The 26,599-nt window shown below is 47.7% G+C and overlaps 1 protein-coding gene across 2 annotated transcripts in view; it reads left to right on the forward strand.

Moving 5' to 3' along the window:
• The window catches only part of Itga9 (integrin subunit alpha 9), a 314,925-nt gene that overhangs the window by 16,097 nt on the left and 272,229 nt on the right, over positions 1-26,599 (forward strand). For both annotated transcript variants that reach the window (XM_052723820.1, XM_052723809.1), the window contains exons 2-4: positions 2,346-2,473; positions 3,830-3,936; positions 13,101-13,224. In XM_052723820.1, the coding sequence (XP_052579780.1) occupies positions 2,346-2,473; positions 3,830-3,936; positions 13,101-13,224 (359 nt within the window). The remainder of the gene's footprint in view (positions 1-2,345; positions 2,474-3,829; positions 3,937-13,100; positions 13,225-26,599) is intronic.

A 26,599-nucleotide genomic window follows, 5' to 3' on the forward strand; every position in this document is an offset into this window, starting at 1 on the left:
CTCTGCCTCACTAGAGCATTGGCAGGGAAGGTGCCAGTCACTGCGAGGTGACTGGATAAAAGAATGAGACCCCCAAGAAAAAGTCCCCGGTGGCTCCTGGGACAGAGCAAGGGGATCCAGGGTCAGCTTTCTTTACCCTAGAGAGGCTACTAACCTCTACTTTGCCGAGAAGCCTGAGAGCAATGCATTCTTTCCCAGGGCCTGCTGTATCTAATATCCTGGGATGCTCAGCTCTCTCCTGTTTCCTGGCTGCTAGGGACAAGGGACAGCTCTAGTCCTCACTGAGCAGGGACCTTGGGATCTGCAGCTCTTCCCCCCGCCCCTGGAGCTAAGGACCAAACCCAGGGCCTTGCGCTTGCTAGGCAAGTGCTCTACCACTGAGCTAAATCCCCAACCCGATTGGGGTCTGCAGCTCTTTGAGCAGCAATTCAGATCTTGTCCAAAGCGTCCTCATGCAGTGCCTCCTCCAAGTGGTCACTGCTCAGCACACATTATTGTGCCTAGTTGTTGTTACCTAGTCTTCTGTGCTGTGGAACTTTGGGCTGCTCTCTTCCTGAACTTATGCATAACACTCCAAAGCTGGAGAGATGGCCCAGTCGGCAAGGAGCTTGCTGGGTAAGCCTGAGGGCTGGAGTTCAATCCTCAACACCCACTTAGAGCCAGATGTGGTGGATCTGAGTTCAATCCTCAATACCCACTTAGAGCCAGATGTGGTGGATCTGAGTTCAAGCCTCAATACCCACTTAGAGCCAGATGTGGTGGTTCTGAGTTCAATCCTCAATACCCACTTAGAGCCAGATGTGGTGGATCTGAGTTCAAGCCTCAATACCCACTTAGAGCCAGATGTGGTGGTTCCTGCTTAGAGTCCCCATACTGGGCAGGTGGAGACAGGTGTGTCCCTGGGGTTCACTGGATTTTTGAGTGTCAGGCCAGTAAGAGAGCCTGTTTCCAAACAGAAGATGGATAGAACCCAAAGAATGACAACCAGGGGTAACCTCTGGCTTACACACACATACACACACACACACACACACACACACACACACACACACACATACACACACACAAACACACTTAAACTCTAGGGTAGATTTATTTTTGTAACCCTGAAGTGAACTTAATGTTACATACCTCTTTGGATTTTGCACCCAGCAGGCCCAGACTGATTCCTCTACCCTACCCTACCCTACCCTACCCTGTGCTACCCTATCCTACCCTGTGCTACCCTACCCTACCCTGTGCTACCCTACTCTACCCTGTGCTACCCTACTCTACTCTGCCCTACCCTACTCTACTCTACTCTACCCTACCCTACTCTGCACTACTCTACTCTACCCTACCCTACCCTACCCTACTCTACCCTACCCTAACCTACCCTGTGCTACCCTACTCTACCCTACTCTACCCTACCCTACCCTGTGCTACCCTACTCTACCCTACCCTGTGCTACCCTACTCTACCCTACCCTGTGCTACCCTACTCTACCCTACTCTATTCTACCCTACCCTACCCTGTGCTACCCTACCCTACTTTACTCTACCCTACCCTACCCTGTGCTACCCTACCCTACCCTACCATATCCTACCCTGTGCTACCTTACCCTTACCCTATGCTACCCTACCCTACTTTACTCTACCCTACCCTCACCCTGTGCTACCCTATCCTTCTGTTAACTGGTAACTAGTGAAGTTGAGCTTCTGTTCATATACCTACAGATCGTCTCAGTCAGGGTGACTGTTGCTGTGAGGAAACACCATGACCAAAAGCACCTCGGTGAGGAAAGGGTTTACTTGGCTTATACCTCCCATCATAGTCTGTCACCGAAGGAAGTCAGGACAGGAACCTGGAGACAGAAACTGAGCCATGGAAGGATGCTGCTTACTGGCTTGTCCCCCATAACTTGCTCAGCCTGCTTTCTTACAGAACCCAGGACCACCAGCCAAGGGATGGCACCACCCACAGTGGGCTGGGTCCTTCCATGTCAATCACCAATTAATAGAATACCCTATAGACTTGCCTACGGCCCAGTCTTATGGATGCGTTTTTCTCAACTGAGGCTTCTTCTCTGATGACTCTAGCTTGTGTCGACATAAAACTAGCCCGAACACTAAATTTTTTGGCTCATTTTTCTACTGGTTTGTGGTTTTTTTAATTGGTAGTCTCATTTAAGTAGTGCATGTACGTGCGTGTGTGTGTGTGTGTGTGTGTGTGTGTGTGTGTGTGTGTGTGTGTGTGTGTGCACATACACAGTAAATTAGTATAGCTTCCTGATGCGTAGTCAGATTGCTCACCATCTCTTCTCTAGCACTGGTTGTGACAGCCTGCTTTTTCTTTTTGATGTGCAGGGTCCTTGTGGGCGCACCAAAGGCAGATTCTAAATACAGCACTTCAGTTAAGTCCCCTGGGGCTGTGTTTAAATGCCGCGTCCACACCAACCCCGAACGGAGATGCACCGAACTGGACATGGCTCGAGGTGGGTGGACACGATTGTCAGCACAGAGGTGGGACCAACACCTTCATCCTTTGCCCTTTTTGTACTCAGGATGGCCTCATCATCCCCCCACCTGCCCTCTCTCCCTCTGTCCTTCCCTCTTTCTCACAGACGTAACTGAGATCCTTTAGTCACTAGACTCTGGGGTAGGCTAATGAACAAAGCAAACAAGGAACCTGTCATCCTGGACCTTGAGAATCGGCAGCCAGAACAGACATTAAATAACAACAGAGTAAGAGAAACCCAGAGGGAAGGTGTGTGTTTGGATCAACTCCCTATTGGAGGCTAGAAGAGGCCTCCTTGGGGACTTTCTGTGTATGGAAGGTAACTGATAGCTGGCTGGGCAGGTCCAGGAAGTGAAGTCTCCAAGCGGAGCAATGACAGTGTCCCTGGTAGACCAGTTGGCCTGGTTCTGGTCCAGCTCTACATACTGGGAATGGCTTGAGAAGACTGAGATAGGAGAGGAGGCAGGTGGCTTGCTTACCACTCCCAGGCCTGGCTTCCCCAAAGCCCTTTCTCACCAAGACTTTTTCATCATCACGTTTTGTACACAGAGGGCTGTGGAGATGACTCAGTTGTCTTTGTTGTGAAAGCATGAGGTTCTGAGTTCATCCCTTAGAATCCACTTTAAAAACTGGATGTGATCTCATGAGCCTTCAACCCCAGTGTTGAGGACGTGGAGGCGAGAGTCCCTTGGAATCACTGGCCAGCCAAGGTAGCTAACCCTGTGAGCTCCAAGTTCAGTGAGAGACTCTGCCTCAAAGAATAAAGTGGAGAGCAACTGAGGAAGACTCTTGGCATCAGCCTCTGGACTCAACATACATGAACACACACTTGAATGCACACCCCCAACATGTATGCACATACACAAACATGTAAACCCACATACATAAATGCACACCCCCAATATGTACGCACATACACAAGCATGTAAACACACACACACACACATGAATGCAAACCCCCAACACACACACATACACACACACAAATGCACATCCCCAACATGTGCATATACACATGCAAAATTGTAAACATACACAACAAAGCAACAACAAAACCCCCCAAAGAATTGTCCTGATTTTTTCTTATCAGAAGTCTTGTCCATGTGTGAGTTACAATGACTTTTCAGACATCCATGAGACACCTTTTTCTTCATGGAGAACTTTGCTGTGGAAGAAGAATGGGCTGAATTAAACAGCAACATTTCATCCCAAGTTTCTATGGAGCTGACACTTTGTTTTGAGTCACAAAACTTTGAGCTCCCAGGACCCCTTTTGGGAAAGCAGCCAGCTGTACCACTCCTCGACCCAACTCTGGTCTCTCTTCTCCCTCCAGGGAAGAACCGGGGTGCGCCCTGTGGGAAGACCTGCAGGGAAGACCGAGATGATGAGTGGATGGGGGTGAGCCTGGCCCGGCAGCCCAAAGCGGATGGCCGTGTTCTGGTAAGACCTCTAGGGAGAGGGTGACCTGGGACAGGGTGGCACCCTAAGAATGAAGGACTCATAGGCAAGTTGACTGGCGGGAAAGTCAGAGCAGCTTTTTAGCTTGTCTATCCACATTGCTGCATTGAGGTATGTCCAACCTGCAGCTTCAGGCCACATGCAGCTGCGGGCAGCAGAGAACAGCTGTGCACGTGGCCAATACAAAACCATAAAGTCACTTGAAACATTGTGAGACACTTTTGTGATATTTAAAAATAACTCAGTTGTGCAGTTCTCACGTGTGAACCTCGAAAGTGACGGTATCAAAGGTTGACACACCTAGGATTTGTTTTTGTGTTTTCTTCAGACACACTGGGCTGAGGGGGTAGCGCAGTGGTAGGGTGCTTTCCCAGCATGCAACAGTCCCAGGAAGCATTAGGAGAGAGTAGGGGATGTATAGGTAGAAAGAAGTTTGTAATTTCATTTACTACCTAAGTATTTTTGTGTATGTCTTCAGGTCAAGGTATAATTTACATAAAATACATAAGTCTGTGGTTTTAGCAAGTTCACATGTTTGAACAACCCAGGAAGTTCACTGTATCTTTATCTAGTTAACCTCTCGAATCCCAGAGGCAGCCACTGCCTTGCAAACATTGCTGTTGGTTTTTCTAGAATTTCATATGAACGTAATTCTACGAATGTGTTCAATTCCTGGGACAACCACAGTTAGAGCGAGAACTGACTCCCACAAGTTACCTTCTGAAGTACACACACACACACAAACAACAAAATGACAAATAAATGTAATAAAAAAGAACCTCTATGACAGAGACTTGGTTATTAGCCATTTTCTCTTTCTTCTTTTACACTCTCCTGTTGAGTTATAAGCTGAGGCACTCAAGCATGCATACCTCATATCTTGGTGACATTCTCACACATGTACACTCAGGCATCCCTGTGGCCAGCACCCTGAAGGCTCCTTGTGCCCTTTCTCTGGCGGCTGGCACCCTGTAGGGTGATCTTCTTCAGAGGATTCAGCTTCTGACACTGGCTTTCCTCGAAGGCTGTAGGAAGATTTGTGTCTTAAAAGTTCAAGGTCAAGAAGGGAAAGTGAGTCCAGCTGCTGCATCTCAGGGGTTTCCACTGCTCCATCTCAGGGGTTTCCTTTGGGCCATAAGCCGTCAAAGCTGAGGCTTTATGGATGTTTGCTCCCAGGGGAAATGGGTTTTCCTCAAGGACACAAGCCAAAAGTTCCCAGCCTCCTCTGAGGAGCTCTACTCTGCAGATCTCAACCCCACCTCGGCACACTTAGGAGCCCCCACGTTGATGGGTCCTTGGAAGAGAGGAAGCAGCTGGATGCTGTCCCCAGCATTGCAGGGCCTCCTCACTGGACACTACTGTGGGTCTCACTGAACTACTCCCCATGTCTGCTGGCCTTGGATTCCAGTCCTTTAATCCCTGTCTCAGCAAGCCATGGATGATGGCCAAGCCACCGCATTCCTCTAGGCATGGTGGCCTGACCCCACAGGGTGACTCAGTCCCAAAGGGCAGGAACTCTTGCCTGCCATTCTTGGGAAAGAGAGGGAGAAACCAAGTATGTGTATTCTCCAAAGGGGACCCAAAGCCTCGACTCAGAACCAAGAGAGAGGAGGAGGCAGCTGGAGACAGCAGTGCAGGAGATAGCCCTCCAGGCAGAGTCTAGAGATAGCCCACTCTGCCAGGATATACTTCCTTGGGGATGTGGACCCTCAGTGTGGCTGGGAGCTTGTTTGCAAAGGAGCAAGACAAAGACCCAGCTCTGTGCCTGTTGGTAGAGACTGGATCCAGTGTGGGGTCTGAAGCAATGGTGAGGAGCACGGGAGACATTTGGCAGAGGAGGCAAGAAGGCAGGGCTGAGTATTTTTGGGAAGTGGTGCTGTGGGCAATCCTGTCTAATCGAGCTCGATTTCTGCCTTACACAATGCTTGTACCATTCCTTTGGTAAGCCGCCCCCTGTGGTACTGGGAAGGAGAGGCGGGCATGGAGGGTGTCTATAGTTCTCAGGTCTCTTGTCCTGCTGTAAGTCATGTGTATACATACGATGGAGCGCCTCAGCCTTCAAGAGGATTATGTGCTCTGAGGGCTTTTGGGCTCTCTTTGGGCATGTGTGTCACTGATAAATGAAAAGCTCACCTTCCTGCTAAAATCAGGGGACAGCACCACAGTACGTGTGGAAACATTGTTGGAAACATTGTCACACAACAGCTCTCTAGAACTCTCGATCCTGCAAATGCCAAATTCTGCATCCATTGAACAGGACTCTCTTCCTACCACCCACTGGTTCCTGGTAACCATCATTCTGATTTTGAAGTGCTCAAATGTGTCAGATCCTGTTCGAATGGAAGCGGGCAGTATTTGTCTTTTTGTGATGGTTTCTCTTCATTTAGGGCAGTGTCTCACTACTCAGCTCTGTTGTAGCCTATGACAGGATTCTTCCTTTTCTCTTAAGACCCAGTGATACTTTATCACATGTAAACAGCGTGTTTTCTCTATTCATTCATGGATGCATGTTTATGTGGCTCCTAGCTCCTTGCCATTATGAATAATGTTGCTATAAATATCAATAAAGATTTGAGACCTCATTTTTAATTTCTCCTGGGCATATATGTGGAAGTGGGATTATCAGACCACATGGTAATTTTACTTTTTATTCTTAGAAAGACTTTGTCCCTCTAAAGTGCATGAACCATTTTGAGTTTGGCCAGCATGCAGAAAGTTCCAGGTACATTTGTTCTTCTGCTTGCTATTCTTGTCCTGTGGTACTGAAGATAGAGTCCAAGTCTCATGCATGCTGAGCACATGTCCTTGTTACTGAGCCACACTCCCAGCACACTCCATTTCCTTTTTAAACAGTGGCTACCCTAAAGAGTGTGAGGTGATATTTCATGATGGTTTTTGTTTTCAGGTGTGTGTGTGTGTGTGTGTGTGTGTGTGTGTGTGTGTGTGTGTGTGCATGTTACTTAAATCCATTTTCTTTTTCTTTAATGTCTCACTTTCATCTGTGAAATCTTTCTGGGAGACAAGTATTATTTTTTTAATTAAAGGTAGAGAAGGCATTTTGAGCCCCAGGAGTACCTTGTAGCACAGGATGAGACCTGTCTCCCTAGGGATACCACCTTTGATTTCAAGGATGGGGTGGGGGGGGGGAGGCGGGATGGCTGCTTTGAAAGATAACCTGGTATGGATTTCAAAGCAAAAAATGGAGGGGGCCTTGGAGAGCTGTGACAGAGTGAATTGTCTCAATGCCAAATGGCCATATCTGGACCAAAGTTGGCAAGACCCAAGATGTCAAGCTAGCTCGTCAGGCTGACTAGCTCAGTGGCTGCCCGTCTTGGCTCTGTGGGTAATGTGGTGTCTTCCAGTTTCCCCAGGGACCGAATGATCCCTGAAACAGATGCTGCATCAGGACTGAAGGCAAGTTCCTTTGGTTCTCACTCTGCTCTGCGCCCATAGAGTACTGAGATGGTCTTCTCAAGAACAGGGGAGGCAGGCTGGAGATGGCATAGTCAGTGATGCCATGCAAGCAGGCATGAGGGCCCGAGTCCAGCTCCCCAGCACCATGAAGCCAGGCACAGCCACTCACGTCTTTTACGGTAGCCCTGGGGAGACAGGGACAGTGGACCCATGGAACTCACTGGCCAGCCAGCCAGGTCAAACTGGCGAGCTCCAGGTTCACTGAGAGCTTCTGTTTCAAAAAATAAAGCTGGGAAGCAGAGGAGGGAGATGCTCTATATGGACCTCTGGCCTCCATATGCACACACGTACACACACTCACTCACACACACCTACCTTGGATGGCAGCTAGAACATTCAGAACCACTGTCTCTCCTCATCAGAGCTGCCAAGCCTTAGATAACAAACTGTATCTAAACTGCTCAGAGTTTTTCTGGGTGGAAGCAGTGTCTTCCGGCTCTAACTGCTGTTTCCTTTCGGCATGTCAGGGCTCTCTCCCTCTCATCTGTCTACTTCCCTTGTGTCCATTTTCTTCAAAACCCCCAGGGATGTTCCTGTGAGTATCCCTGTCGCTGTTTCCTGGTCTGGTGTGTGTGTGTGTGTGTGTGTGTGTGTGTGTGTGTGTGTGTGTGTGTGTGTGTGTATGAGGGCTCCGCTGAGATATGCAAAAAAGTGCAGAAGCCGTGAGAACACACTCTGCTGAGCTTTCCTTAGGTCAACAGCTGCCAAGCAATATTCCCAGCACCTACCACCCCAGAAATTTTTCCTGGGCCTCCTTAGGCTGCCACCTGCTCCGGGGTGGCATCCCAGCCTCGATTTTATCCTGTGCCCGTCACACATGTCTTAGTGGCCATGGCGTGGCCTGGCTGTGCACGGTGGACCTGGAAGCATGACAAAGGCTTGTCCTTCTGTGCACAGGCAGTGCAGGTGTGTGAGGGCGGCAGGGACAGACAGGCATTTGTGACCAAGCCACCCTCCAGGAAGGAATGCTGTGTTCACACAACAAAGAAGGCCTTTGAAGGAAATTGGACATTTTCTTCCTCGGGAGGAAAATACACCCTTCTAACTTGAGATGTGTGTGAGGCTAAGATTTGGGGTGATGGTGGTCTTCAGCCCTGTCCTAGGGTGATTTGGATGCTGAATTTAAACAGATTATTGCCTCCTGGATGACCTCCTCCCCCTCCCCTCCCTCTCTTCCTTCCTCTCCTCCCTCTCTTCCTTCCTCTCCTCCTCTCCCTCCTTCTCCTCTTCCTTCTTTTCTCTTTCTCTTCCTTCCTCTCTTCCTTCTCCTCCATGCTGTTTCCTCTTTCTCTCCCCCCCTTCTCCTCCTCTTCTTCTTTCTTCCCTCATCTCAAACCCAGGCCTTGTTCACACTCCTAGTCACACACTGTACCTTGTTCACACTCCTCATCACACACTGTATCTTGTTCACACTCCTCATCACACATTGTATCTTGTTCACACTCCTCATCACACACTGTATTTTGTTCACACTTCTAGTCACACACTGTACCTTGTTCACACTCCTCATCACACACTGTACCTTGCTCACACTCCTCATCACACACTGTACCTTGTTCACACTCCTAGTCACACACTGTACCTCTGAACTACTCCCATAATCCAAAGCAGGTCTGGCCACTTCCCAGGAATTCTCTGCTTTTCTGGTCTTCCCTTCCCTCTTCCCTTCCCTACAACTCACTCCCAAGTCGATCAAGTCATGCTGCTTTGCAGTTTCGCAGAATCCTGTTCTTTTTACACAGGATGCAGGTCAGACTGATATGTGTGCGTGATGATAATCAGGCTAAACACAGTGTTTTCTCCTTATAATTTATGTTCAGAGTCCCTTTCTGTTTTCTGGAGTGGGGCCCGTCTTTGACCTTTGATCTCTCTCCTCCCAGAATACTGTAAATTAGATGAATGTAAAATGCAGTGTTTAGGTCTCCTGGGGATTCTCCAAGGTCACTCCTAAACAGTTTATGGGATGGAAAGCAGACGATATAATAAACATTGAGTGACGCTGTCCATGTGTACGGCTGGCTGCCGGACCACACCACGACAAACTTCGGCCTCTCCAGCTCAGGATATGATAGGTAGGTAGCAAAGGCTCTCAAGATGCGGACTGAGTCCTTCAACCAGAGTGAAGCCCGTTTACCCATGAACCGGGTGATCTAAGCGACTCAAATTTGGAGACTGCAAGAAGTAACTTCCCTCCACCCCACAGAAAAATCAGTCAGTCAGCTCTTTATATCCACAGGTTCCGTGTCTGTGGATCCAACCCTTCCTACCCATGGGCTGTGGATCTGGTATCTCTGGGTTTAATTAATTGTGATCAAAATGATTTTTTTAATCTGCCTATGTGCTGAGCATGGACAGGCCTTCCCGTCATTGCTCCCTGACCAGCATGATATGACAATTTCTGCAGTGTTTGCGTTGTCATTAAAGTGTAGAGATGATTTAAAGTATGCAGGGCTAGGGAGATGGCTCTGCAAGTGTCAGGACCTGAGTTCGAATCCGCAGCACCCATGTCAAAAACCATGTATGACCATGCATACCTGTAGTCCCTGCATGGGGGTGGAGAGCAGAGAGTCAGATTCTGGGAACTTTCTGGACAGACAGCCTAGCTGAAACTGGGGCTTCAGTGAGAGACCCTGTCTCAAGGAGGTAGGGTACCACATGCGCGAGGGATATCTCTATGTGGAAGTGTGAGGTAATTATCCTCATGGTCTTTCCTGTTTCTCACTGCATTCTGTTTCCATCTGCTGAGAAATGAGAAATGTGTGGGAGGTTTTTTTTTCTTTTTTTTTTTTTGCATAAAACACGTATCACATGGGGAGGCAAGAAGATAGTGTGAAGTAGGAGCAACAGCTGATTGATCTGTCATTGACTATCTCAGACATGCATGTGGGCATGCTCAGATCTCCAGTGCCATGCTGAGTGTGTCATGGTGAGTGTGCCCTCTTTTGCCTCTGGGCAGAGTGGTTTGTCAGAGGCCCTGGTGGCAGCTTGATCAGAGGGCAGAAGAACAGAGATGACAATGATCTTTTCATCCAGTGAGATAGGGAAGAGCCAGCACTGGGAGGCCTTGGTGTCTCATTCCAGCTAGGTGCGAGGGCCTCATGGGAAGGGCTACAAGAACACCCAATGGCCCTGCTTCTCAGGCTGGAGTCAGGAATCTCAGGATGGAAAAGGTTTTACAGAGAGGTGAGACTCAGGAACCGCGTGCTCCAGTCCTGTTCTCAGCGCTCTGTCACTCAGCCACCCTGTGCTACTCAGTGATCCATAAAGGAAACGAGAGTTCTGGGCCAGTGACACGGCTCGGTGGGTAAGAGTGCTCGCCACGCGAGCCTGGTGACCTGAGCTCGGTCCCTGGAGCCACGTAACGGTAGGAGGAGACAATCGGCTACACAAAGTTATCCTTTGAACTCCACACACAGGGCAAAGCCCCGACTCACCTTCATTCTCACACAATAATAATACATTTTTAAAACTTTAAGAACTTATCTTAGTCACTGTTCCATTGCTGTGAAGAGACACCATGACCAAGGCAACTCTTATAAAAGAAAGCATTTAATTGAGGGCTTGCTTACAGTTTCACAATTTTAAGCATGGAGGGCAGCATGGTGATAGGCAGGTGCTGGAGCAGTAGCTGAGAGCTACATTCTGATCTTCAGGCAGAGAGAGACTCTGGCTTATCATGGACTTTTGAAACCCCAAAGCCCACCCCCAGTGACACACTTCCCTCCAACAGGGCCACACCTTCTGATCCTTATAATCCTTCTCAAACAGTTCCACTCCCTGGTGACTAAGCATTCAAATACAGGAGCCTGTGAGGGCCATTCTTATTCAAACCATCACAAAAGTCAAATCAGAAAGTGAGGATTCTGTCATCTCCTCCCCGATGGTAGATGTCAAAGGCAGACCAGCAGCTTGCTGAATGCCATGACTCACTGAAACAGTGTGTAAAGGAGACAAACTGCCTAGGGAGGGGTCTCACACCACGAAGTGCCTGGTGGGCAAGCCCAAGGACCTGAGTCTGATCCTCAGCACCGTATAAAAAAGCCAGCCTGGTAGAAGGGACTTCAGTCCCAGCACTGAGGAGGTTGAGTCGGGCAGTTCCCTGTGATTTGGTGGCCAGCTGGTCCCCAAGCTGAATTGGCGAGTTCCAGGTAAAAATGAAGACACTGTCACAAAATAACTAGATAGAAGATGCCTTCAGGAATGAAACTTGAGGTAGAGGTCTGGTCTACAAACACACACACACACACACACACACACACACACACACACACAAATAAGACATTAGAATCTGATTATTTTACACTCACAAAGACATTAGAGTCTCTTTTTATTTTCAAGTTCATTATTTTAAGAAAATACGTCCATTGTCCAGAACAAAGTGAGCTGATACCAGAGTAAGTGGTTCTCACTCAGGAGAAGGAGGGGACTGGGCTGTGCATTCCCCCTAAGCCTGGTACCTTTCCCCTGGAGAAGCCCCAGGGTCACATCCAGCACAAAGAGGTCACACCAGAGGTCACATCCTAGCACAAAGCAGGGAGCACATTCTGCAAGACAGGATGAGCCAGATCTGTGCTCTGGCTGGTGGCTCTGGTTCTCGCAATAGAAACTGGTCAGCTTCAGTGCCTCCTTAGAAGTTTGCCGCCAGCACTGAAAAGCTACTCTGGAAAGCTGGCTGGGGGCCACCTGCCCCTAAGGTTCTCCTCATAGCCTCATTTACAGAGCACTCTGCTTCATCTACCCTCCGCCCTGAGCCTTCCCTCTGCTCTGCACTCTGCCACTCCTTCTTGTCTTAAGTCTCTCCTCACAGGGCTGCTTCTGACTAGCCTGTGAAAGGCAACCACTGCCTGGCACTGGGAAGCCATCTTTACTAAGGGTTTGGGGACACAGTGGTGTGCACTTAGCAAAGCTCATTAAGTGTTCAGTTGAGATATGTATTACTCAACACCAGAAGGACCAGCAGCAAACATCTACTTCCTGTTAAGGAGGTGTGTGCTGCTGAGTGTCTCTGCAGGTAAAATCAAAGAATAGCTTCTCCTCTTCCCAATGCCTTGTCACCCTGCCCTTCCTCCCTTCTGTTAGCTCTCTCCTCCCCTTCTCTCGTTTCCATGCCCTGTCGTGGTCCAGGCAAGCAGCATCTCTCCCAGGGCTCCCCACTTCCATCCTGTCTACCTGCAGTCTGCATGGCAGATGAGGGAAACTTCCAAACTGTAAATAGGACCCCACCCCACACCTGAGGAAGCTGTTGCCTGGTTTGCCATCACCCACCCACTGGAATCAGCTACCACTCTGTCCATAAAATCCACCCTCGCCATCACCTGAGGGGCCTGGCTCCCTACTCATCATTCTTCCCCTGCAACCTCCAAACCTACCTCAATTCTCGTGTCCTTTGCACCAAATGCTCCTCTTTCTGGAAACTTCTTCCTCTTGTGCCCAGTGTGGAGAGTAGGTGCCACTCTCTGCCCTCTGCCTAGAAACAGCTTCTCTCACTTCAGTCAGCTGTCTTCCTTCCTTCCACCCCACACTCGGTTTCAGCTATGGTAGTCTTTTTTTTTTTTTTTTTTTGCTCACCATCTCTCTTCTCCCAGTGGCCTCCTGGAGCTGATTCTCATTCATTCCATTTTTCTGACACCTTGGTGAGAACTTTTTGTTCTTGCTCCCTCTCTGTCCTTTAGGCCTGTGCCCATCGTTGGAAGAACATCTACTATGAAACAGACCACATCCTGCCCCACGGATTCTGCTACCTCATCCCGTCCAACCTCCAGGCCAAAGGCAGGGTGCTGATCCCCTGCTATGAAGGTGAGTGGGGCTCAGTCCTCCCCAGCGTCCTCCTTACTGGGGAGCTCCAGACGCCCCCAGCCCCGTCCTTCCACACCAGCCCCTTAGCACTCCCCTGGCTTTCCACATGCTGACATGAGAGTGGGGTTATCTGTCCCGAGATTGATCCTGGCATCAAAGTCATGTCCAGGGAAGAGGCAACTACAGAGGGGACAGTGGTCCAGGCCCTGTCCAGCCCTGCCTGTTTCTGCCACAGAACCCATGGTGCTCTTTACGAAGTCCTAGAGACAAGCTTTAGCCGAGCGATCCAGAGCTTCCCTTAGGTTCCTGGAACTGACAATCGCTGTAGGGTCTTGGGAAACTTACTGTCCTTTTCTGGACCCGAGTTCCTTTCTCAGAAAGGTCAAGAACTTGTCCACAGCACCACTGCAATGCCAGGACGGTCACGGGACTTCCACATAACTCCTAGATGTTCTAGGCTGGGAAAAGGGACAGTCCAGTGTCATAAAGCAGTGGTGTGGCAGAAGTTGAACACCCAGCCCCACTTATCCAGTCATCTTATGACATCCTACTTCTGACAGTCATTGAGTGTCTGCAGCTGGACGGAGCTCTGCACAGTGCTCAGGTCTGAGGGACACTTGGTATCAGCCTGCTATCACTTTGTAACAACACATTTTCATGCCACACGATAGTAAACATTGTTTTTGTTCTTGTTTTTGTTTTTTTACTTGCACAACTCCACACAGGCTGGGATCAGCAGAGCTTGGAGGGCTCTGGCTGCAGGTTCAGTCAGGTCCATTTTACATGTTGCCTTCTGAAACCAGTGAGCTCCACAGGATGTGCTGTGAGAACACAGGGGCACTTGGGGTCTTCTACGGTGCCCTGCTTACGACTGCAAATGCTTGGACAAGACTTAGTCGTTGTTCAGCCCGTTGCGTCTGAGCTTTGGGTGCGTCTCGGTGGCCTGCACGCCCTCCTTTCCTAGTCCGGTTCTGGTGAGCTGAGCCAACTCCCTCCCTAAGTGCCAGGCTCCTTGGTTTCTAATTGTCTCTCCCTTGTTGGAAAAGAGATCTCACTGGCCTGGGTCCACACTGCCTTGTGTTTACCTGAGCTTTCTTAGGTTTTGCCCTTGTGGCCATCAAGAGGGTTCTGACACTGTCTGGACATTGTAAGTTATTTTTGTCTCATGCGGGGGATCCCAGGACACTATTGGAAACTCAGAAGGCCCAAGCAGGATGTTCTGTGAGCTGTTCTCTACAGAAAGGCCAGCAGGGACATGCCGGAGGCATGCGCTCTCTTCTGGGTGAGGATGGGCCATATTCATAGCTGTCTCCCTCTCTGCTTCAGCATCTGGTTGGCTTGGGCTGGGCCAGATGGGAAGGCTGAACTCTGGCCCTGGTCACCTCCATATTGTCCTAATGGGAAGAAAAACTTCATCTTACAATGGTGGTGACATAGCCAGGGGTGGAGCTCATCTGGTAGAGTGATTGCCTGGCATGCGTGAGGCCCCAGGGTTTTTATCCTCCAGGCCAGCTAGGGTACGTGAGCCCCTTAGGGTACATGAACCCCTTTCTCAATTGAATGAATGAATGACTGACTGGCTGAATAAATAAATAAATGTCATCAGTCAAGGGTTGGATCCTATGAGCACCGTGCCGGGATATCGGTTTCCTACCCACCCATCTCAGCACTTTCCAAATCCCACACAACTCACTAGTCCCCAAACACAAGCACATAGAACAGACCTAACCTCGACTTGTAGCCAAGAAATCAGCATTCGTTATCATTCGCTGTGAAGAATCACAGTTGTTATGCAGAGGTAGCTAACTGATGCAGGGCTCAGCCCAGGAACTCTGAGTTCTCATGCTTTGGTTATTTCTTGACTCCACAATGATCAGATGGAGCCAGAGAAGAAATTAGCAAGATGGTTTTGCTCCCACCTGACTTTCTTCCTCAAGGACAGACACGCATTCTAATTTGTACTTTGGCAAAAAACCCAGAAAGGGTGGGGCTGGCATAGGGAGTCCCGGGATGAAGAGCAGCTTCTTAGGAAAACTGAGAACTGGACAATGGTTCTGTGTTCTTGGATCTGTAAGATGAGAGGGCTGGTGATGCTCAGATCTCTCTAGAAGACTGGGCTGGTGAGGCGGGATTAGGTGGAGGCAGGGCACAGTGAGAGGGCCCTTGCCTGTACTGTTGGTTTTGGAGACCTCTGCTTCCCTGTTTTGTGGTCTAAATGAAGCCAACTTGGGCTCCTAAAACAACCATTATTTTCTCTTAATGTGGAAAATCTCAGTGACGCAAGCTCCCTGTTCTAGGTGGGGAATCACATTATGGTTAAGGACAATGGAAGCATTTAGTGTTTAACAGAACCTTTCAGATGTCATCTAGACAAGCTTTCGGGGTGTATCAAGGTCCAGAGAGATAAGCATGGTTATGCAGATAAGCGTGATTATGCAAGTTGGAGAATTCATTCGGTGATTCACTGTGTGGAAGGTGAGTCACACAGTGGCTGGAACAAAGCTCAGGACCCCAGATGCCGGAGTCTGAAGTCCTCTCTCTCATTAACACTGTGACATTGGATGAGGATTTAAATTCTGTGTCTAGCTTAAGTGATCATACTTTTGATTCCTTAGAGCAATGTCTAGCATATATCTGCTAACATGGTACATGCTGAGCATATTACATATGGTGATATGCTTCTTTTATGCCAGTGAGCTAGGCACTAAGCAAGATTTATTATCATTGTAAGGTGACTGACTTGTGTTTCAGGAACAGAGCCCGCTTAGTTTTGTTAAGTGCCCGACAGCCATCAGATACACAAAATCCCACAGACACAGTCCAAGAAGAGAGGGCGATGAGGCGTGGGGGTGTAAAGAAGAGAGAGAGGGGAGCATGTGAGGACTGCAAGGGAACCAGTGGGAATCGGGAGGGGACGTGTGAGGGGAGCGAGAGGAGGGATACAAGTGTGTACTAGTCCATGTGTGAGGGATGGAGGGATACAAGTGTGTCTAATCCATGTGTGAGGGATGGAGGGATACAAGTGTGTACTAGTCCATGTGTGAGGGATGGAGGGATACAAGAGTGTACTAATCCATGTAAGGGATGGAGGGATACAAGTGTGTACTAGTCCATGTGTGAGGGATGGAGGGATACAAGTGTGTACTAATCCATGTGAGGGATGGAGGGATACAAGTGTGTACTAGTCCATGTGTGAGGGATGGAGGGATACAAGTGTGTACTAGTCCATGTGAGGGATGGAGGGATACAAGTGTGTACTAGTCCATGTGTGAGGGATAAAGGGGTACAAGTGTGTACTAGTCCATGTGTGAGGGATGGAGGGATACAAGTGTGTACTAGTCCATGTGAGGTATGGAGGGATACAAGTGTGTACTAGTCCATGTGTGAGGATGGAGGGGTACAAGTGTGTACTAGTCCATGTGTGAGGGATAAAGGGGTACAAGTGTGTAATAGTCCATGTGTGAGGGATGGAGGGATACAAGTGTGTACTAATCCATGTGAGGGATGGAGGGATACAAGTGTGTACTAGTCCATGTGTGAGGGATAAAGGGGTACAAGTGTGTAATAGTCCATGTGTGAGGGATGGAGGGATACAAGTGTGTACTAATCCATGTGAGGGATGGAGGGATACAAGTGTGTACTAGTTCATGCGTGAGGAATGGAGGGATACAAGTGTGTACTAGTCCATGTGAGGGATGGAGGGATACAAGTGTGTACTAGTCCATGTGAGGGATGGAGGGATACAAGTGTGTACTAATCCATGTGTGAGGGATGGAGGGATACAAGTGTGTACTAATCCATGTGTGAGGATGGAGGGATACAAGTGTGTACTAATCCATGTGAGGGATGGAGGGATACAAGTGTGTACTAATCCATGTGTGAGGATGGAGGGATACAAGTGTGTACTAATCCATGTGTGAGGATGGAGGGATACAAGTGTGTACTAATCCATGTGAGGGATGGAGGGATACAAGTGTGTACCAATCCATGTGTGAGGATGGAGGGGTACAAGTGTGTACTAATCCATGTGAGGGATGGAGGGATACAAGTGTGTACTAGTCCATGTGAGGGATGGAGGGATACAAGTGTGTACTAATCCATGTGTGAGGGATGGAGGGATACAAGTGTATACTAGTCCATGTGAGGGATGGAGGGATACAAGTGTGTACTAATCCATGTGAGGGATGGAGTGATACAAGTGTGTACTAATCCATGTGAGGGATGGAGGGATACAAGTGTGTACTAGTCCATGTGTGAGGGATGGAGGTGTACAAGAGTGTACTAATCCATGTGAGGGATGGAGGGATACAAGTGTGTACTAATCCATGTGAGGGATGGAGGGATACAAGTGTGTCTAATCCATATGTGAGGGATGGAGGGATACAAGAGTGTACTAATCCATGTAAGGGATGGAGGGATACAAGTGTGTACTAGTCCATGTGTGAGGGATGGAGGGATACAAGTGTGTACTAATCCATGTGAGGGATGGAGGGATACAAGTGTGTACTAATCCATGTGAGGGATGGGCAGGTGGCTCTGTCGTCAAAGTGCCTGCTGTCCAAGCACGAGGACCAAAGTTCAGGTCTCCATATAAACGCCAGGTGAGTGTGGCACAACCCTGGAAGGCAGAGACCGAGGGGTCCCCACAGAAAAATGGGTAGTGAGACTAGCTGTTGTGATGAGCTCTGGGTTTGATTGAGAGGCAGAAGAGCACTTGAGGATGATTCCTGACACTAATCTTGGATCTTGACATGCATGCACATACACATACGTCCATGAAAACAATCATACCCACATATGCAGAATGCACACACATGAATATGAAAAATTACATGCTTGAAAATGTCATAATTAAACTTATTTTTTACAATAATTAAAAATTGGATTAAAAACAGAAATCTCCTGCTTGTAGGAGAGAGCATAGGAAACGTCATGTTTGAACATTGGTACTGTGTGGGACTGAATTCTCAACCTATACATGCTCTGTTGGGAAACTCTCCCCAAGGGCTTGAGCTACATCCATGCTCAAGGAGGCATTAAGGCAGGAATATTGTATGATTGTGGAAATCGAAATCTGCTTAAGGCTTACAGTCTGTGTCAGTCAGGGAAGTGAGGGGCAGAGGAACTCTGCTGTAAGTCACAGCAGCCAGCACAGGGCAGGGGCTGGAGAGACCCTGGCTTCCAGGTCACTTTCTGTACAACAGTGACAGAATGCAGGAGCTGCTGAGGCAGGCTTGAAGGAGGCTAATGCGCCACACTGCCTCCTCCTTGGCGCAGTTAAAGCTGCTGCCTGCTCTGCAGTGGGAGTGGATGCTGGCTTGCCTCCACTCCTCTTCGGGTTGTTATGGGGAGCTCACGAGAGAGCTCAGGTGGCAGTGCTCAGAAAGCCCCCTGTTGTTCTGTTGTGGTGGCTCCTAGTAGGGCTTTCCTGAGGGTCCACGATGCAACCTTAGGAAGAGTGGGAGGTTAGTTTGGTAAAGTCTCTTTGTGTTCCAAAATGTCTTGAGCCTTTTTTTTGTATTTTACAAAAGAATTTATTGCTAGGAGGTGGTGGCACATACCTTTAATTCCAGCACTCGAGAGGCAGAAGCAGGTGGATCCCTGAGTTCGAGGCCAGCCTGTTCTACAGAGTGAATTCCAAGACAGCCAGGGATACACACAAAAACCCTGTCTCAAAAAAAAAAAGAGAGATTTTATTTTTAAGTGTGTGTGTGTGTGTGTGTGTGTGTGTGTGTGTGTGTGTGTGCATATGAGTGAAGGTGTCCAGGAAAGCCAGAAGAGGGCATCAGATTCCCTGTAGCTGAATTTACAGGTGGCTTTGAATCACCTGAATTGGGTTCTCTGTGAGAGCAGTACACACTCTTAACCACTGAGCCATCTCTCCTGATCCTAAAGCTTTTGATTTCTTAAAAAATACTGGTCTTGGGTTTGGCACAGGACATTTTCCTCATGGCTTCTCAGGTGCTTCCTGTTAGATGGGAGAGGCTACCAAAATATCCTGTTGGAACCAGGAAATACAGAAGGAATTGGAAATAAAAAAGAGTAGGACATGAAGTAAGATAAACTCACAGCGCATCCCTTCAGCAACACGTTAAGTTTACGTTTGTGTCATATGAGGACAGTATCATTATGCCGTATGCCATCTTTGTCAGAGTGTGGGAGAAGATAAGAACAAAGGGGGATGACTTGGGGAGATTACCAGAAAAATAGAGTGAGCACTATTAACCATTAGTGACTGTTAAATACACCAGAAACGGTTTTTTTAAATTTTATTTTATTTTTAATCATGTGTCTGTGTGTGGGTATGTGCATGTGAGTGCAGGTGCCCCTGGAGGTCAGAGGTATCAGATCCCCCAACTATGTCTCCAACCACCACGCCAGAGTATTTTAAGCCTCCCAAAACTTAAGTCAGTACATGTGATAAAATCAAGTACAGACACTTCTTTTATCCTTTATCCTTGAACCCAGCAAGGCAAGAAGCCAGAGCTCAGCGGGAGACGTCAAACAACCCATCTTTTTATTGTTATGGGGAAAATCTCATGAGTCTGGGGTGACTTGAGAGCAGCCTGGTAAAATTAGCAGTGTTCATGGATTGAGAGGTGCAGTTAGAGGGCCAGTGAGACGTCTACTCAGCCAGTAAAGGCGCTTGCTGCCAAGCCTGAGTTTGAACACCAGGCCTCACGTGGTGGAAGGAGAGAACTGACTCCTATAAGTTGTCTTTGACCTCCACGTACGTGTGCGCAGTAGCATGTGCACATGCCCCTGCCCCACAAATAAATGAATAAATAAATAAACAAACGAATGAATATAGTTTGTTTCGTTTTAAAGAAATGTAGTTAGTAGCAATGATGGTACCAACTGTATCTCAGGATGTGGTGCTACCCAACAGTCACATGATTGACAAGTGTCTGTTCCTCCTTTCCAATTAGGTGATCTTGCACAAGCTTGGAAAGTTTCTGTGTCCTCTCCTGGGGAGATGGGTACCTCCTGACAAGGGATTTGAGGTGTTTCAAGTGCCTAACACAGTCCTAAGCTCAATAAATGAGAATTTTCTGATTAACTCTCCAGTCATGTAACATCCTCAGAAGGTGTTCAGTGGATGCTTTTAGTGAACTGATAATTAAGGGTGGAGAGCTGGGTCCTGTTAAAGTGATCTGCAGAGCCTTGGAAGGTCTATAATGGTTTGTGGAGTCAGGCCTCACTATGAAGCTGGAACTGGTCTGAACTTCTCTGTCTCCTTGCCTCAGCCTCCCAGCTGTTGGAATGACAAACAGGCGTGTGCCACCATGCCTGGATTGTCTTTTCTTAACTAGCTGTGAAGGTCTTATTTGTGTAATCCATTTGTTAAGTTCCCTGTCCTGGTTGCTGTAAAGGATCTGATGTTGTGTGTAAACGTTCTTAAGTTTGAGATTGAAGGGGTCTGAATCGATCACATCTGTTGTGCTTTAAAGTTGATTTTTAAAAACTGCCATGCTCTCAGGGCAGCTGGCCTTTTATTTCTCATGTGCATTTCTTAAGCAGTGGTCATTCCCAGGGAAGGAATCAGACCACAGCATTCGATGGTGAAGACGTTTGGTTTTCTTCCCTTAATGCTGAAGGCCAGGACCCCACACAGGATAAAAATCAATCATGATCCATTTACAAATCAAAAGTGGTTGAGGTTTGGGTGGGTTTTTCTTTTGTTTTAGAAGGAATTGTAAAGGGCTGAGCCCATCCATTTAAAAATTCAAGAAGAAACCCCATCTGTTTTTATTAAATAATGAGCCCTGCTTTTACACAGGGCTTTCTGCTTTCCAAAGAGCTTAACATTACCTCAAATAAATATGGTGAGTTAAACAAGAGGATGCTGTTCCGTATTCTGTCCAGTTAAGAAGAAGGTCCTGGGGTTGGAGAGAGTGCTCTGCTGGTGAGGTGCTTGCTGCATAGGCGTGAGAACCCCACTCAGTCCCCTAGAACCCATTAAAAAACAGCCAGTTTAAAAGCGTGCACCTGTATTCCAGCTCTGAAGAGGCCCAAGCAGGAGGATCCCTGGCACTCAGTGCTCACTGGCCAGCTAGCCTAGGTGATCTGGAGAGTTACAAGTTCAGTGAGAGGCCTGTGTCAGAATCAGGTGAAGGGTGACTGAGGAAGACCCCTGATGTTAACATCTCACCTCCACATGCATGAGTGCACACACATATGGGCATGTACACACACACACACACACACACACACACACACACACACACACACACAGGGCACGAGGAAAGGAGAGTGGCTCCGTAGGATAGTCAGGGCTGAAAGGAGGTCCGAGGTCTCTGGAAATGGCCCTGGGATTCAAGAATTCTAAGTTTCTTCTTGGATCCAGGACTTTTGGGGCAAAAATAGATTCTATACATCAAATAAGTTTCCACACATCGTGCAGGTTTACTATTTAAATGACATCTTCTAATGTTCAGAAGTCCACATTTTCCAAGACTGTATCCTAAAAATGGCTGTATCCTGTCTGTGTGGCTGTCTTAGGGAATGTTCTCTGGGAAGGGCCCAGACTGGAATTCACCTGACAATTATTAAATACCTATCGGGTGCTGGGAGCTGGGATTGGCTCTTGAATTTGTGATCATACTTACGATCACATCGTCTTGGGGTCAGCATTTTCTTATAGTTTTATGAGACGGAGTCCTGCTGTGTAGGCCCTGATTGCCCTGGAGCTCACGTGCAGTGAAGCTGGCTTTGGACCATGTGATCTCCCGACTTTGTCTCCTGGATGCTACAAGTGCAGTGTCACCCTGCCTGGCTGGGGTCAGGGGTCACAGCCAAGTTGTAGAGATGAGAAAATGGAGGTTCAGGGGAAGTTGATGAAGGTCTTATTAAGGATGTGTTAAGCACAGGGAGACTTGTTGGCCTTTTCAGTGCAGCGTAGGTTTTACCATATGGCCCTTTTCCGTTGGCGTGCTTCAGGTTTTTTTTTTAAATGTTAGATGTAATCTAGAGGCAAGCCCTGCAGTTCCAGAGGGCAGAAAACCTTGGCCACATTTAGTTTTGGTAGTTCAGTGGTTCGTCATTGGTTGTTTCATGAGTATGTTCGCTTCAGCCACAACACTGAGTTCTATTCAGTTCTCAGCTGGAGCTCTCACTGAAATGTGACTGTCTTATGCCCAGGGCTGCTTTTTCTGGAGGGAGAAAACGGAACCCAGTGGGTACCGAGCTGAACACACACCCGTTATTATGCAGCCTTCTTGCTGATGCTTCTGGAGTAGGAGGAGGCAGAATCTTGCTTGTTAGATCCTGAGAGGAAGCAACTATTAATGGGTTAAAATTCAATTTTTTTGTAATTAAAAGATACTTTATTTTTAATTGTGTGCATGTGTCGATAGGTAGGTATGTGCATGTGAGTGCAGTGCTTGTGGTGGCCAGAGGGGGCGCTGGATCCCCTGTAACTGCAAATCTAACTCCAGTGGGTACCTGCTGTTACCAGCCCAGCCGTCTCTCTAGCTCCTTTCCTTGTAATTTTTTATTGTTAAAAATATACATAACCAGGCCGGGCGGTGGTGGCGCACGCCTTTAATCCCAGCACTTGGGAGGCAGAGCCAGGCGGATCTCTGTGAGTTCGAGGCCAGCCTGGTCTCCAAAGCGAGTTCCAGGAAAGGCGCAAAGCTACACAGAGAAACCCTGTCTCGAAAAACCAAAAAAAAAAAAAAAAAAAAAAAATACATAACCACATTGTAACCATTTTTGAAGTATGCCCCAATCCAGTTCACACTGGGCAGCTGTCCCCACTGCCTCTCTCCAGAACACTTTCATGGTTCCCATCTGAATCTGTCCCCAGTCAACACTGATTCCCCATCTCTTTCCTCCTCAGCCCCTGGCAACCACCGGTCCACTTTTCCCCATGAGTTTGCTTACTCTGGATACCTCATCCACGTGGAATCATCCAATATGTACACAAATACGTGACTTGCTAACTTCGTTTAGCCCAGTGGCCTCAGGGTATAGTCTATGTAGTAGAATGTATCAAAATTTCTTTCCATTTCAAGGCAGAATACTATTCCATTGTAGCCATATACCACATTTTAAACAACCCATTTGTCTGTGATGGCAAACCTTCCTTTGGAAAAGCAAGCATGAAAGGTGGCAGAAGTGGGTGAGAGGCCAGCAGCCCCGCCCTTCACTGCTGACCAAGGCTAATGAGCCCTGTGGCTGTAGGTAAACCGCAGGCTGTGAACAATGGCGCCCTGATCTGTAAAATGGATGCAAAAGGTCAAAACTATTAAGTATTCTCTATAGCTCTTTTCTCCTCTTCAGATACTCTTCTTTTTTAATTGCTTTATTCAGTCAGCTTTCAGGACTTGCCACAGCCTCCTCAGGAATTGTTTAGATAAGTTTTTCCCTCTTCCTCTCTAACCTCTCTATTTATAGCATTATTCTTTATTTCCCATGTAGACGGAAGTGCATAGAATGGAAGGTAGTTAATCTTCTCTTCCTTTTGGGGGGAGGTAAATACTCATTTTATTACTGAAGACCTGTCTGCTGATAAGCACAGACTCCTAAATTTCTGTCTTATTTTCAGTTACTAAGAGATTTATCGCTCCTTGGTGATGTTTGGAAATAATTTAAGGCTGGACCTGATAGGTTATTTTCTAGCTGAGTTGAGAACAACTGGAAGAACGATTGTGAGGTCAGTGCATTAAGAAGACTGATTTTGAGCAGGAGAAGGCTCTGGGGTTAGTGTGCTTGCTGTGCGGGCATGAGCCGACTTCAGATCCCAGGACCCACGTAAAGACCAGGTGTGGTGGTGCCTGTGTGTAACCCCCGTGTGGGGCCGGGGACAGAGACAGGCAGCTGCAGGGGTTCACTCCCTAGCCATGCTAGCCGTATCAGTGAGCTCTGAGTTCCTTGAGAGATCTTGTCAAAAAAGTAGAAAGTGTTCGAAGAAGATACCGAAAGTAAACCTTTGGCTTCCACATGTGACCACATGGGCAAGGGCGTCAGCACACACAAGCACACACAGGCACACACAGGCACACCTACACACTAACTTCGCCAAAGGCTACAAATAGAGCTATCCTGTGAGTAGGCTATCCTGTTCCTAGCTATATACACGAAGGACTCTAAGTCAGGATTCCACAGGGACATCTGCATGTCCATGTTCTTTGAGGCACTGTTCAAAGAGCCAAGATATAAGACAGACTAGATGCCCATCAAAAGAATACATACAGAAAGTTTTATATATGTATATATCTTCATATAATACAAATATACACACAACTAATATATACATATACATATATATTAGTTGGGCCATTTAAAGTGAAATTCTGTTTTAATACAAAGTGGATGGAACCTGAGATCTTCATATTGAGTGAAATAAGCCAGACTTATAAAGATGAACAGCATGCTTTTGTCTTAATTGTGGGTTGTAGCTTGAGTTTTCCTGCCTGGCCCACAGTCAGGACAAATCTCTCTCACCTGCCAGTCCCACAGCTGCTCAGACCCGACCAAGTAAACACAGAGACTTATATTGGTTACAAACTGTATGGCCATGGCAGGCTTCTTGCTAACTTGCTTAAATTAATCCATTTCCATTAATCTATACCTTGCCACATGGCTCGTGGCTTACCGGCATCTTCACCTGCTCTTTGTCATCGTGGCGGCTGGCAGTGTCTCTCTGACTCAGCCTTCCACTTCCCAGCTTTATTCTCCTCCTTGTCCTGCCTATACTTCCTGCCTGGCCAATGGCCAATCAGTGTTTTATTTATTGACTAATTAGCAACACATTTGTCATACAGACCATCCCACAGCAGTGGGTTGTCATAGTTTTTGTCAAATTAGCACAAACGTAGACATAACTAGGCAGAAAGAATCTCCACTGAGGTGCGGCTTCTATCCGATCGTCCTGTGGACTAGTTTGGGGGCGTTTTCTTGGTTGCTGATGGATGTGGGAGGGTCTAGCCCCTTGTGAGCAGTGCCATCCCTGGGCAGGCGTCCTGGGCTGTAGAAGAAAGATCCTGAGAAAGCCCGGGGAAACAAGCCAGTCAGCAGCGCTCCTCCATGCTCCCTGCTTCGGTTCCTGTCTGTGTCTCTGCCTCAGCCTCCCTCCATGATGGACTGTTAACTGTAAGAAGAAATAAACCCTTTCCTCCTCAAGCTGTTTTAGGCCAGTGTTTTTTATCACAGCCACAAACTAGATCCTAGAATTCTTTCTATACACACCTGTATACCTATAAGCATCGATTCCAAAATCATTGTTTAATGTTCAATTATTAAGTCATTTATCATTCCTTGATGACACACACACACATACACATATATACGCACACACATACATACACACACATACACATGCACACACACACACACACACACACACACACACACAGTTATATACATGACTATGTATTATCTGAAAGCACAAGAGAGACTGAAGGAAGGAAGGAGACTGGGGGAGATGAATATATCAAAGTACATAATATACCCCAAAGCAATTGCCTTTATGAAACTTCAAATGATGTGTAATTAATACATGCAAAAAATAAAAGGAAAAGAAATCATTGGCTTTGGAAAATCACATTTCCTTCAACATGTGGTCAGAAGTGAGCTGCTATGAAGAATGTGTGCACATGTTGTTCTGTGTCGGTCTAAGGCTTACCCTAGCATGCAGTTCTGTGGGTTTGTAATGTCGATCACAATTCATAGCTTCAGGGTAGGCTGCAGGTATTGAAGCTGGTGTTTCTCCTCCTCTTGGAATGGCCTCTGTTTAGGCAGGGTTTGTGAAACCAGCTGCTTTGGAGGGAGGAGCCCAGGACTTGAATTAAAGTGTGTGGTGCTAGCCAAGCATATCAGACCTGCCTGCAGCAGAGAGGTCTTCTCCCCCTTCCAGGTCCTCTTCCTCGGCCTGGCCATATTTGCTTAGCGGCTTCATTTTCCCTGGGTCAGATAGCTGGGCACGTTACAAAAAAGGCAGGCTACTGTGACGGAGCTTGCTTCTCTCCTGTGTCTGTGAGGTGGATAAATGTTTTGTTCTGTAACTGAGACAGCTCTGCCTCTTAGAGTCCTCTCTGTGTGGCCATGACTGTGGGGACTGCTGGAGACTAAGTGGGCAAGGCCAGGAGCACCCAGACACTGGGGCCAACTGCCGTTGTGATTGTGTACAAAAGGGTCTTCCTGGGAACACAGGAGGCTGGAGGTCATCCCAACTCCTCCTGGATCCCTCTGCTGTGTGCTTCCTGGACTGCTCAATGGAGACAGGGGTGACTCACGTTTCTTGGGTTTGCTCTTCTTGGGCCAGCCCCGTGTCCTTGGCTCTACCCAGCCCACTTCCATAGCTTTGTGCAGAGGACATTCCTCCTACTCAAGACCAGGAAAGCAAAATCAAGTGTTTAGGTTTTTATTTGAA

The sequence above is a fragment of the Peromyscus californicus genome, unplaced genomic scaffold, assembly GCF_007827085.1.
Source record: "Peromyscus californicus insignis strain IS unplaced genomic scaffold, ASM782708v3 Scaffold_11__1_contigs__length_118956290, whole genome shotgun sequence".
NCBI lineage: Eukaryota > Metazoa > Chordata > Mammalia > Rodentia > Cricetidae > Peromyscus > Peromyscus californicus.